The sequence below is a fragment of the Hylobates moloch genome, unplaced genomic scaffold (assembly GCF_009828535.3).
Source record: "Hylobates moloch isolate HMO894 unplaced genomic scaffold, HMol_V3 SCAFFOLD_3, whole genome shotgun sequence".
Classification (NCBI taxonomy): domain Eukaryota; kingdom Metazoa; phylum Chordata; class Mammalia; order Primates; family Hylobatidae; genus Hylobates; species Hylobates moloch.
The window spans coordinates 80,916,416-80,928,882 of record NW_026652278.1 but is presented as its reverse complement, the minus strand read 5'-3'; the positions used below and the strand labels follow the sequence as shown (position 1 = coordinate 80,928,882).

At 60.0% G+C, this 12,467-nt stretch overlaps 2 protein-coding genes and 1 long non-coding RNA gene across 3 annotated transcripts; 1 reads left to right on the top strand and 2 right to left on the bottom strand.

The window, feature by feature from the left end:
- Window positions 1-165: 165 nt before the first annotated feature.
- Window positions 166-5,220, top strand: LOC131383091 (uncharacterized). Its single transcript, XR_009212839.1, has 3 exons — window positions 166-733; window positions 1,466-2,391; window positions 4,338-5,220. It is a non-coding gene; the product is annotated as an uncharacterized LOC131383091 (long non-coding RNA).
- ADIRF (adipogenesis regulatory factor) lies at window positions 742-2,974 on the bottom strand. Its single transcript, XM_032141808.2, has 3 exons — window positions 2,788-2,974; window positions 1,170-1,232; window positions 742-955 (listed from the first exon to the last, which is right to left on the bottom strand). The coding sequence occupies exons 1-3, from the start codon at window positions 2,846-2,848 to the stop codon at window positions 849-851; spliced, it is 231 nt and encodes a 76-aa protein (XP_031997699.1). The 5' UTR covers window positions 2,849-2,974; the 3' UTR covers window positions 742-848.
- Window positions 5,221-7,296: 2,076 nt separating the features above from the next.
- SNCG (synuclein gamma) lies at window positions 7,297-12,102 on the bottom strand. Its single transcript, XM_032141806.3, has 5 exons — window positions 11,735-12,102; window positions 10,878-10,919; window positions 10,424-10,551; window positions 7,879-7,950; window positions 7,297-7,589 (listed from the first exon to the last, which is right to left on the bottom strand). The coding sequence occupies exons 1-5, from the start codon at window positions 11,853-11,855 to the stop codon at window positions 7,569-7,571; spliced, it is 384 nt and encodes a 127-aa protein (XP_031997697.1). The 5' UTR covers window positions 11,856-12,102; the 3' UTR covers window positions 7,297-7,568.
- Between the last annotated feature and the right edge of the window lie 365 nt (window positions 12,103-12,467).

Genomic DNA, 12,467 nt, shown 5'->3' with positions numbered 1-12,467 from the left:
CCCAGGGCGGGAGATTACCGGTTTGTCCCGAAGGGAAGTGGTGTGGAAGGGAGGGGTCTCCCTCACGCGAGCGCGCACGTGCGCGGCCCCCGTGCTTCGTTCTCAAGTGCACGGCCCCGTGCCCCGAAGCCCCTCCCCGGGGAGTGTCGGGGCGAGACCACGCCGGGCGGCAGCGCCCCACTCAACAAAGCGTCCCGCGGGCCCTGCCCCATGACTCACCGCTGGGTGGGGCAGGCGCGCAGGCGACCCGCGAGCCGAGACGGGGTAGCGAGGGCCGGAAGCCCGGCTCCCGACTCCGCTTCGCCCCCACAACCTCCGGCCGCCTGAAGTCCTGAGGGGCCGTGGCCCTGGGTCGTCTCCCCTGTTCCCAGCCTCCAGTCGCAGCTGGCAGAGAGAAGTTCCCGAGGCCCCCGCCCTTGCAGGGTCCCTTGCCCCGCCCAGAGCTGAGCCTTCCCGGGATCTGAGGACCGAGTCCAGCCTAGCTCCCAGGAGGGCCCGGGGTCCTGGGGCAGGGAATGAGGGGCAGGGGCTGGCTCCAGAGTCGGGCGGGGGAGGGGCACTAACCGAGATGGGGGCTGAGCCTCCGGTCTGGGAGCTTCGGGATGGAAAACATTCCTGAGACCGTTGGCTTGGATTTCCGGATTTGGGAGGCTAGGACTCCGGCTACGGTGGCTTTGCTGTTGGGATGAGAGGACTGGGCCCAGCTTGCGAGGAGTCATGAAGTGGACACAGGGTGGGAACGTGAATTTTAATGAGGGAGCAGACCGAGGAGGTGGTGGCTGCCCGGAGATCAGGGCCAGGCTCTGCTACATAGCGCCTGGAAGGGGGTCACCCAGGTCTCCCTGCTGTCATTTCAGGAGGCCGAATTTTTTCCCGATCCCAGAGAAGGTGTCAGAGGCCTGGTTAGCCGTCTTGTCGATGGTTTCCTGGGTGGTCTTGGCCAGCTGGTCCAGGGCTGGGGAAGGGCGGGAGAGAGTGCAGGTCAGGCAGGGCCCCGGGAACCAGTGCACGTAGGCTTAGCCTGGCCTGGGTCTCCCGGGGGACCTGCTTGGGGCATTGTGGACAGAGGGCTCTGCAGAGGAGAGCAGGTGCCTGGGCCCCGGCCGGGGTGGGGCGGGGAGTGGGAGGTGTGATGGTTGCCCGCCTCCCTCCCTCCAGCCCCACCAGACCTTTCTGCCCCGCCTCTGTGGCCTGGTCCGCCACTTGCTGAGCTGCTGCTCCGGCCGCTGACACTGGAACAGAGAGTTGTGGCTTTTAGCCCCTGTTGAGGCACCACCGACTACAGGTGCCCCACCATTGCCATGCCTCTTATGTGTCCTCGAGTATTCGGTGGTACAGGTCCAAGGGATGGATGCCGTGGAGATGAAGTCCCTGGCCCAGGGCCCCCCAGCCCGAGGGGCAGGAGTCCTTTCCATGCCTCTGGGATGTTTTTGTTTATTTCTAACTCTGAGCTCCTTCTCTGTAGGGGAGGAGCTTCCCTTTCCATCTCCAGGGCTGCTGAGAAAATGTTGGACAGAAGAAGGAAGGCAGGGCAGGGCCAGGCTGCAGCTAGCATCTGGACTGTTGGCTAATGCTGAGCATGGCCCAGAAGACCCCTGCCCCCTTTTACAGCTTCTCCCTTAGAAGCCTGGCCCAGATGCCTGAATTCCCACCTTCCATGCACTTGGCCCTGGGGCTTGGACTTTTGCCAGGTTCTTACTGCCTCCTCCCTCCTGTGGCCTGCCCTGGAGGGCACACAAGCAAAGCCAGTGCCTCTGTGGACAGGCAGCTTAAGACATTAGGAGACAAGTGAAGGAAGGAGGCAAAACTTCCAAGGCCGGACCACCTCCTCTGGACCAGAGTTTCGGCCTGCTGGGAATGGAGTCACCAGCCCCTGGTGGGCTGACAGGTGGCTCCGGCCTGCAGAGCTGTAACTCGTCCCTGCTGCTGAACAGGAAAGGGCCTGCCTTACCCAGACCCCATCCTCCGGAAAGGGTTAGTCAGGCAAGTGTGCTGAGAGGCCCCTGGGAACCTTATCTCGATTAACCCATCAGAAAGCAGCCCATCCTTTGCACCCAGCTCTCAGATGGAAAAGTGAAGCCCAGAAGGAAGGGACCTGACACGGAGGCTTCCTTAGTAGCATTCCAGTCTCAAGGGAAGAACTGTGGGCCTCCCCTGGAGCACTGGTGAAGGAAGGGGTTGTTCTGGATATTGTCTCCTGACTGGGATATGGGCAGGACTGATAGGGAGCTGGAGTCCTAACAAAGCCTGGGCTAGGTGCAGGAAGAACCCACCCAGTGGTCTCCTCACATCTCCCATGCCCCCACCACAGCTGGGTCACCTCTGGAATAAGGAGGAGAGAGCTGGAGGTGGAGGAACTAAGGACCTTCTTTGCCTGGTGGGGACTTAAAGGTAAGGTGACGATTACTTTTCGGCGATGGGGGTGGGATGGAAACAAAGCCCTTTGGGGTCTGGGGCAGCCTCTGGTGGCGCGCGGGTGGAAGTGGTGGCGGGCCGCACCCGGTCCTGGTCCTGGACCTTCACCCTCTCCTGAGGGCCTGGACGGGCGGCCCCATGACCACCTTGGAGGGGCTCCCGCAGTGCCCGCAGCGCAGCTCGGGCTCCTGAGCCTCTGTTCCGCTGCCTCCCTCCGGGCACCACCCCTCCGCTGGCCGGGGTGGGCGTTCTGCCCGCCCCTGCGTCTCAGTGGAGGGCCGAGCCTTCCGAGCCAAGCTGCCGGTCCGCGAACTTGCGGACCGCGCAGACCCGCCGTTTCTGCCTGGGCCCTAGGTCACGCGCTATCCTCACCGGCTTCCTGGGCGGTCCCCTCCACCTGCTGCTTCAGGTCCTGCAAGCCCTTACTGGCCATGGCTTGGGGGTATCTGTGGAGTCGTCAAGAGCAGCCGGAGCGATGTTGGATCCTGCCCAGAGTGGCGATGCCAAGCTCCAGCTCCGGTTTTTAAAGCGCCCCCGGGCCGGCCTGCCCCGCGTAGGGGAGAGGGCACGGGGAGGTTCCCGTCATACAGGCTCCGGGGAGTGGCCGGGCCCTGCTCCAGAGTCCGCAGGCCAGGGAGCACATCCTGGCCTAAGACGGGCCGCGGTGGGAAAGGGACAGACGGAACCAGGGACCGAAGAGGTGCTAGGACAGGGGTCCAGAGAGGAGCTGGGGGCAGGAGAAGGGTGCACACCTCCTCCCAGCTCATCAGCCCCAGCCCTCCCTTTCTGATCCTGGGTGTGAGCTCTGGGTCAGCTCCAGGGCAGGAGCTCAGGGCTGGTGTTGACATTAATGACAGCAGCGGTCTTTTACTGAGCATTTGTCTTGTGCCAGATGCTGCCTAACGCTCTGCAGTCTCTTGTATGATCTTTACAACCACCTCCTGAAATGGGTATTTTTATTAATAGCATCAGTGTATAGGAAGAAACTGAGGCAGCGAGGTCGGTCTCACCCAGACTCACGTGGCAGGGACTTGGATCCTCGAATCTGCCTAGGTGCCTGTAAACCCTAGGGCTCTGGCATCGTCGGAGCCCCCAGCCCCAAATACCTGCAGGGGCACTGCTGACTGGCTGTGTGCCTATAGCCACTGAGACCCAGTGGATGCAGACGGAGAGGGCCTGGTGGCCATATGGATGCCTGGGGGACTCTGGGGAGCCCAGCTCAGCCCTGCCCTGCCTGGCCGGCAGCAGCCCTGCCAGCCCTCCTGAAATCCCACTGGTAGTGCCCAATAGCCAGGCAGGCCTTTGAGTGTTCCAGTTTATCACAGGCTGGTGGTGCCTCTGGGCTCCGGGACCCATGGGCAATGAGCTGTGAGCTGGACAGGAAGGGAGCAGCTGGACAGGAAGAGACAGCCAGCCCCCAGCAGATGATGGTAGAGAGAGCTCCGCATGGCCCTAGCGGCAGGCACTACAGTCAAACCTCTTGGGTTCAGATACTCTTAGAGCAAGCCCCTCACCTCTCTGAGCCTCAACGTCCCCATCACATCACAGCATCTCCCCAAAGTGTGTGTGTGAAGATTAAATTGGCTGAAGGGTGCCCAGGACTCAGCAGTGGACCTTGTGAGAGGGTGCAGGGCACCAGGGCTTCTCAGACAAGGAGAGGCAGAAGGAGGGAGCGTATTACCGCATTACTGTTCCCCCACCCCCGCCCCAGTTTGCTGTGGTGTCACTTTTTTTTTTCCTTCTTTTGTTTTTGGAGACAGAGTTTTGCTCTTGTTGCCCAGGCTGGGGTGCAATGACGGGGTCTTGGCTCGCTGCAACCTTTGCCTTCCAGGTTCAAGCGGTTCTGCCTCAGCCTCCTGAGTAGCTGAGATTACAAGCGTGAGCCACCACGCCCAGCTAATTTGTGATTTCGCTTTCTGCAGTTTCAGTTACCCATTGTTGGGGCTCAGAAACCAATATCCTGAAATATAGTGGTGTGACATTCTGAACTGAGGAAGCCTTAAGGTCTCTCCAACCAGACTCTCACAGGTCCCTCAACCCTTCGTCTCTTCCAAAGCATACAGTGAAGTTGTTCTCTGAAGTCCCTCATCTGCCTAAAGTCTGGACCCACCAAAGAAGAAAACAATGACCCCTGGTCCCTTCCCCGAGTTTTCTCTGACTGAACTCATGTCACAGGAAGAAAGACTGAAGCCTGCTCACACACCTGGACAGATTTTGCAAACCGTTGTCTGCTCTGTGAGCCCAACAGACTTTGTCCCAGGCCACTGTATGTTCTTCAAGCCCACTGAATTCCCCTGAAAATCATTTACTAGCCCCCTGAAATTACCACACTTCCCCACTGCTCATCTGTACCCCATTTTGTGGCAGGGCAGTCACTCTGATTTCCCCTTGCATGCTAATGAATGTGTATTCCATTTCTATTCTGCTTTTATGAGCTGACTTTTCAGTGAACCTTCAGAGGGTAAAGGGGAAGTTTTCCCTTGGCCCCTGCACCGCAATTGGTAAGGTCCAAAATGTTAAATGGAAAATTCCAGAAATAGCTGGTCGTGATGGCTCACGCCTGTAATCCCAGCACTTTGGGAGGCCAAGGTGGGTGGATAGCTTGAGGTCAGGAGTTCGAGACCAGCCTGGCCAACATGGTGAAACCCTGTCTCTACTAAAAGTACCAGAATTAGTGGTGCACGCCTGTAGTCCCAGCTACTTGGGAGGCTGAGGCCAGAGAATCACTTGAACCCGGGAGGCAGAGGTTGCAGTGAGCAGAGATCGCGCCACCACTCCAGCCTGGATGACAGAGTGAGACTCCGTCTCCAAAAAGAAAGAAAATTCTAGAAATAAACAATTCATGTTTTAAATAACTTTCATTACAGTATATTGTTATAATTGTTCCATTTTCTTATTGGTTATTGTTAGTCTCTTACTGTGCCTAATGTATAAACTTCATCATAGGGAGGCACGTGTACGTGTAGGAAGACACATATGTAGGCTTTGGTACTATCTGGGGTTGCAGGCAGCTGGAAACATCTTGGGTGTATCCCGGTGGATAAGGGGAGTCGACTGTGCTCCTGCAGGGAGGTCAGAAGCAGCCTCACAGGGTGCAGAGCACATGAGGTTTCAAAGGCAAAGAGCACTGCCAGTGCCCATGGCTGGGAAGGGGCTTTCTAGTGATGTTTGTCATTTGAGTCCAGGAACAAACCCTGAGTGTATGTGAGAGGGGGTTGTGGGTGGGGCTGTGGTAGGGGCAGCAGGGACCCCTCTGGGCTCCTCCAGCAGAGGCAGAGGGCTCTGGAGCCTGGGGCAGGCTGTCGCTGGGAGCCGGGCATAGGTGCCCTCTCCCTCACCCCCATCATCTGACCGGCCTTGCTCCTCCTTGCTTTCTCTCACAGCCCAGAGGACTCTCGGGCACACCCAGGCCCCAGGTGGCCTCCTCCTGGGTTCATACAGGCCTGCTTAATGTGCACATGCCTGGGCTGGGGAGCAGGAACAGCCCTTACTGCCCTGAGCTGCTTCCAGACCCTTCATGCCTGCCCGTGGCAGGGTTTGGGAGTGTGGAGACCAGCAGCCCCCTGCTCCGTTCTGCCTCTTCAGTGGATGCCCATGGCCAGACAATAGATACAGCCTGGCTCAGCTGTGTCTGACTGGGCTCCCAGCCTGCTGGGCTGCACTTGAATCCACTGCAGAGGCTGGATGGGGAGGCGGTGTGGACAGGGCAGTGTCTGAAGTCACATGTGGACGGACTCAAGCTCTGGCTCCAATACCCAGGCCTGAAGGCCTGTGACAAGCCACTGAGATGCTCTGAGCCCAAACCATCTGAGTATCAAAGGGGAAGCCAGGATCCCCAGGGAACCCTGGTCTGAACAAGCCTGCCTGGCATGCAAGGCTTTAAAACAACCCAGGGCCCGCTGGCCAGTGGCCTACATGATGGGCTGTTTGCGTCGTGCCCGGCAGGCTTGTTCAGAGTGGGCTGGGCAAACAGCCCTTCATGTAGGCCACTGGCCAGCAGGCCCTGGGTTGTTTTGAAACCTTAGGTTGGGGGCAATCCACTATAAGCACCTTGGGGCCCATGCAGCCATAGCAGGGCTGGGGAGCCACCTGGGCTTCTGCCCAGTCCTGTGCTTCTCAACAAAACCTGGATCTACAACTCCAACCTGAGAGGTTTGTTCTGAGGATAAAATAAGGTGAAGTGCTCAGAACAGTGCCCAGTCAACGCCTGTGAGGAACTCAGCAGCTGTTGCTTTTTACTATTTTTCTGTCAAGGTGCGGCCTCGTGCATCTCTGCTGTTGTGTTTTTGGTGGCACCTGGCAGGCTTCTGGGTGCAGGAGGGGTGGAGGGGGTAGCCAGCTCCAGGTCCAGCGGGGAGCATGAGACTGGCTGGGGCCAGGTGGGAGGTGCCGCAGGGTCACCTCCTGTCTCTCCTGGGGGATGCCCTTCATCCTCACTAGGTTTAGACTTCTCCATCTTTGAAAGTCACCGTCTGCCCCAGGGAGGATGTTAGGTGGCCCTGTTCCTCATGCGACACTGGAGCCCAGGACTCACACGGAGGGAAGGCCCAGGAGCCTATCTTCACCTCCTGCTGACAGTGGGTTCCTCAGGGACTCAGAGCAGGCAGGCGGAGGCTACCTTGAGGCTGAGCTAAGCTCTCCCCGTGGCTGGGACTGTGAGTCCTATTGAATGTCTTGGGGAGCTGAAGGCAGTGCTGCCTCCTCCATGTTAAAGGCAATGGGTGGGTTGGCGGTGTTCCTGAAGGCTCATACAGGTCCCGTGAATGCCCTGTGTGTGTCCCTATAGGATACCTGGTCCTATCAACAGGGTGAACCTGTTCCTGTTCCTGGGAGGACCTGGGGATCCCTCCTCAAGCTACACAGCACCCAGAGGAAGCATGGCAGGAGTGGGCTCAAGTTTTATTTGGAATCATTAAAAAAAAAAAATTCACAGCAGCATATTTGGGGTCAGAGGACCAGAGGGTGGGAGGGGCTGAGGGAGGGCAGTGAGGTTGGTGTAGCAGCACAGGTGGACAGGCCAAGGGTGGCCAGGGACGAGGGCAGGAGCATGGGCAGCCGCAGGTCACTCAAGGCAGGCACTCCTTGTGCTAGGAGGGGATGGTGTCCAAGGCAGAGGAGCGCTCTTCAGGGCGTCCGCGCTGGCCTGTAGCCCTCTAGTCTCCCCGACTCTGGGCCTGGGAGAGAGAATGACCTGCACACCCAGCTCCAGGCCCCAGCCCTCACAGGCCACCCTGAGTGGGCTGGGAAAGGTTGTCCTCTGTGCCCCATGCCTGAGGGGTCATCTGTGGGGGGACCTCCCACTCAGGTTCAGGGTTAGCCCTGCCCACAGTCCCTGTGGGGGCTGTAGAAGGTCAGGAGGCCCCTCTGGGCCCTGGGAACCCAGGAGGGAAGCAGTGAGTCTGTGGGGGATGGGGTCCCTACCCAGGAACCCCCCATGATGCACCCCAGGAGCCCAGCTCCTACCTCCTCTGCCACTTCCTCTTCCTCTTTGGCTGCCTCACCCTCCTGTTGGGGGGCAGATGGCTTCAGGTCCTCCTGTAGGGGACAAAAGGGGGCATGAGGCCATGTGGAGAATGCAGAGACCTTAGCTGCCCTGCAACCAGGGCCTTGTCTACCCTGGCCTCAAGGAGGAGCAGAGGCCCCTCATGGCCTTGTTGTACTTGGAGGGGCTGGAGGTATTGGGGGTGTGCAATTCAGACAATATCCAGGGCTCTGATGATGCCAAGGCCTTCCAGGGGCACCAAGTACCCTGGAGCCCAGCTTTACCCCTCAAGCTGGTCCCCCGTCTCTGGGAAGCCCCTAGTTGGGCTTCACTGATGAGGAAACTGGGTGGGGTAGGGTGGAGTGGGGGTGAGAGTGGGCAGAGGCCCCTGAAGCCCCAGGTCTGACCCCACCCTCAGTAGCCTACAAGGAAGGCTGATTGGGGTTCACATAGGGACTCTCAGGCCAGGGAGGCTTGGCATGCAGCTCAGGGCCTTTGAGCTCAAAGTGGTGGGGTGTGTTGGCATCAGATCAGGCTTGCTCCAGGCCCACTTCAGTCCGCAGGAGCATGGGTCCCTCTCCTTGCCTCCTGGACAGGCTCTGGGCTCAGGCTGGTCAGGGCCAGCAGAGGTTACACAGTCCTCTCTCACTTCCCATCTTCTTCTATCTCGTGCACTCCATGCCAGCCAGACACTTGCGTGAGAGATCATGCCATCTGGGTGTGTAGGACCACACTGGTGATTGCCCTGCACTCTGGCCTCAGCACCTGCCTCTGGCGGCGGGCGGGGGGGAGGATCCTGTCACCTCTGTGTTGCCCCAGGGCCATCCTGCCCCTTGGTGGAGTGGGTCATAAAAGGGCAGTGCTGTGCTGGCTGGAGTCGGCCAGGCTATCCAGCAGCAGGGCAGATGGCCACCTGCTGAGTCCTGCCGCCCTAAGGCTGATGATGAGGCCAGGGGTATGAGCGGTCAGATAGTCCCTGCTGAGGCCTTTCACGGTTCACTGGGAGATGAGTCCTGACTGGTTTTTGGGTGTCACCAGGAAATGAGTCTCCCTCGAGGTGGCTCCAAGGGCTCACTAGCCCTGCTCCGCGATTCACTAGGAATGCCCGGGCACCCTCACCCCAGGGCCTCTTTTGCTCGGGGTGAGGAGGGAGGGGCCCCCTGGGGCTCTATGTGTTCTGCCCAGGACACATGATGATGATGATGATGGTCACTTTCCTCTGCTGGGTGCTCACATAGACCAGGAGAATCGCTTCATGGAGGTCATGGCCCTGCCTCATCACACAGCCCAGGGAGACCGACACTCTCACCCCCATCTTGCAGATGAGAACACGGAGGCCCAAAGAGGTTCCTCCACTTCTCAAGGTCATACAACGAGGAAGGGGAACTAGGAGAGGGAGAGGCTGCCAGCTCCAAGGACATGGAGACCCTGTGCTGGCCCTGGAAGCAGACACCTGGGCATCACCCCAGAGCCAAGAGGAGTAGGGCAGCCCCCACCCTTCCACCCACCCACTCCCAACGCAGGGGTTCTCAGTGCTCAGAGCCTCAGACTCCACCACCTAGGAGGCCTGGAGCAGGTAAGAGAGCTGGACACTGCTCCCAAGCCCCACCCCCAGGTTGGAATCCTAGCCCAGGCCACCACGTACACTGCCACAGGGTCTCTCAGAGTACAGGCTGCTCAGGGGAATTCCAAGCTCACATGAACTAGCCATGGGACCTTGGACACATTAATCTCTCTGGGCCTTAGTTTCCACACCGTCTCATGGGATTTTGTGTATATTAAATCAACTAATAAGCGTACAATGCATAAAGCAGAGCTTGCTGTGTCACAGGTGCTGGGACAGCTCACCCAGCCGACACCCGTCCCTGGGGAGCGCCCCACTGCTCCTGTGCTGTCTGCTATTGGGCTGCACACGCATGTGTACATTCACATGCATGCACACCCACACATTCTCACAAATGCACCCACACGCTCACTCAACACACGGGCACACACACGTACACAAAGGCAGCTGCAGAGGGTAGGGTCAGAAGCAGCACTGCTTTCCCACCACCAGGGGACGCTACTTCCCTGAGGCTCCCAGCAGGAGGCGGCTGCCCCGCCCAGCCCAGGGAGGGAGGCTGGGCCCTGGGGGCGGGGCGGATGCGACTCAGCCCCCGGCCTGGTTACCACTGCCCGGGAGGCTGCCTGTCACCATGTGGGATCCTGTTTTCACTTATAAAATGTGATGTCTGCCAAATGCTGAGAGCCGTCCAGAAGGTGTGGTTTTGAGCCTCACTTTCCTTGTCTATGAGATGGGCTCCCAAGTCCCCCGAAGGGGTGGTTGTAGTGATTCCAGACCCGAATGCAGGTCGAACAGCAAGCACGGACCCCACCCCACGCCGGCGCTCAGTGGATGCTGAAACTGAAGCCAGCCCCAGCCCCCCGTCTTGTTTCCTGGGGTGTGGAGTGGAGTGATGCCGCCTCCGCCCAGCAGCCTCTCTGGGCCCAGGAGAGGACTGGGCAGGTCTGAGAGCCGGGGCTCACCTTGCGCACCACCCCGGAGGTGACCGCGATGTTCTCCGCCTCCTCCACGGTCTTGGTGGCCACAGTGTTGACGCTGCTCACCACAGCCTCGCTCACGGCGTTAGCCTGCTCCCTGGTCTTCTCGGCCACTACGGGAGGACACTGGCTGGCCTCCGCCCCAGCCCCAGCCCCCAGGCAGGCCTGCTGGAGTCAGGCTCGCAGCCCCTTCCCAGGAGCTCAGAGCCCTGGCCCTGCTGGGACCCTCCCCTGCTCCCTCTGACTCCAGGGCATCTCTGATGCTGGTGGGGGTAAGGAGACGCCCACCCTAGTTTAGCCTTATGGTCTGCAGGGGTCTGTAGGGCTTGGGACCCCAGCTGGGGGTAAGGCAGGACTCTAGATTTGAGCCCCAGCACTAGGATGCAGAAGCCCCAGGGGTCCTATCCCCCATGTGTCCCCTGGCCCTGGGGCTCCTCACCTGAGGTCACGCTCTGTACAACATTCTCCTTGGTCTTGGCTCCTGGGGAGGAAATGGAGCAGTCAGCCCAGACCCCCCTCGAGGTGTTGGGAGTGGTCAGGACAAACACAACAGAACAGCTGGACAAACTGTGGGGTCGGTGGCGGGGTGAGGATGGTGTCTGGGGGCTGGCGGCCCCTTCAGAGGGCCTCTTCCTGCTGTGTCTGGAAGAAGTGGATGGATGGGAAGGGGACAGGACAGAAGGTGGGGGACAAGAGAGAACAGGCCTGAGGTAGGGACACTGGCTAGACCCAGGGTCCAGCCCCTGCCTGGGTGTGGCCGGGCCTCAGAAGCAGCAACAGGACAGGATGGGCCAGAGCTGAGTCATTGGCTTGACCTCCCCTTCCTCCTCCGGAGAGCGCCAGGAGAGGATGCGGGGGAGGGAACACTGAGCCTAGGTCTCATCCCCTAGCCCGCCCCTTCTCTCTAGGGAGGGTGGGGATCCTTGACCTGGCTGCAGCTGCTCCCATATGGAGAGGGTGGGGGCCACCTGAGCACAGGCTGCTCATGGCTTCAGAGGCTCCAGGCTCAGGGGAGGCTGGTATGCTTGGGCGTGTGTTTGTGTGTGCACAGACAGGTAGCCAGCCCTGTCTGCGGTCTCTGACACCCAGAGGCCCCGAGGAGGCCAGAGACAAACACACATAGGTGTGCACAGGGCATTGTGGGTGCTCCAGGGTCTGGAGACCCTGCCTTAATAGCCAGGGCCTCGCCCCCTCCCAAAATGCCTCCCTGGGGCTGGGGAGTAAGGTCTGGCGAAGTCAACTGGGCACCTCACCCTCTGGCCACCACACTGTCCCACCCTGCCATGCCCCACTTACCCACATACATGACCCCCTCCTTGGTCTTCTCAGCTGCTTCCGTCACCCCCTGCTTGGTCTTTTCCACCGCACCCACCACGCCCTCCTTGGCGATGGAGAAGCCCTTCTTGAAGACATCCATGGTGGGTGTGCAGGGTTGGGCTGCTGCGGGCAGGACGGAGCTGGATCTCCCTGCGAGCTGCGGGCTGGAGCTGGCTCGAGTGCTGCCGCAGCGGCTGTCCCCGCTGCCTCCTATTGACGCCGATGAAATATTGATGCGGAGGCCAGCTGGAGCCCAGCCAGCCCCGCGTGCAGTGGGGGCAGGGAGGGAGGGAGGAAGGGAAGGAGGTTCAGCCTCACCTTCCTCCAGGATAGGAAGGCAGAGACCAGGCTCCCTGGTCTCCTGCTGGCTCAGCCCAGCTCTCCTGCCCTGTGCCCTCCAGGGGCTGGAGGGGGCTGGCCACCTCCCAACCCATCCCTGTCCCTCATTCATTTACTGCCCTGCCCATCCATGGGGAGAGCCCTGGCTGGGTGCTCTTGGTCCCGGGGGTGCTGTGTCTATGCTACACCTGGACAGACAGGCACAGAGACGGGAGGCACCTTGGCCAATGTCCCCAGCTTCCTAGGTAGGGGTCAGGGCCACATAGGCCTGTTAGGTGACAGCGGCCAACCTCCCTCGGCCTGGGCTGTGCAGCTACCCACCAGCATCCTGGATGCCGCTAGACCCTGGGCTCCCACAAAACCAGCTGGAGGA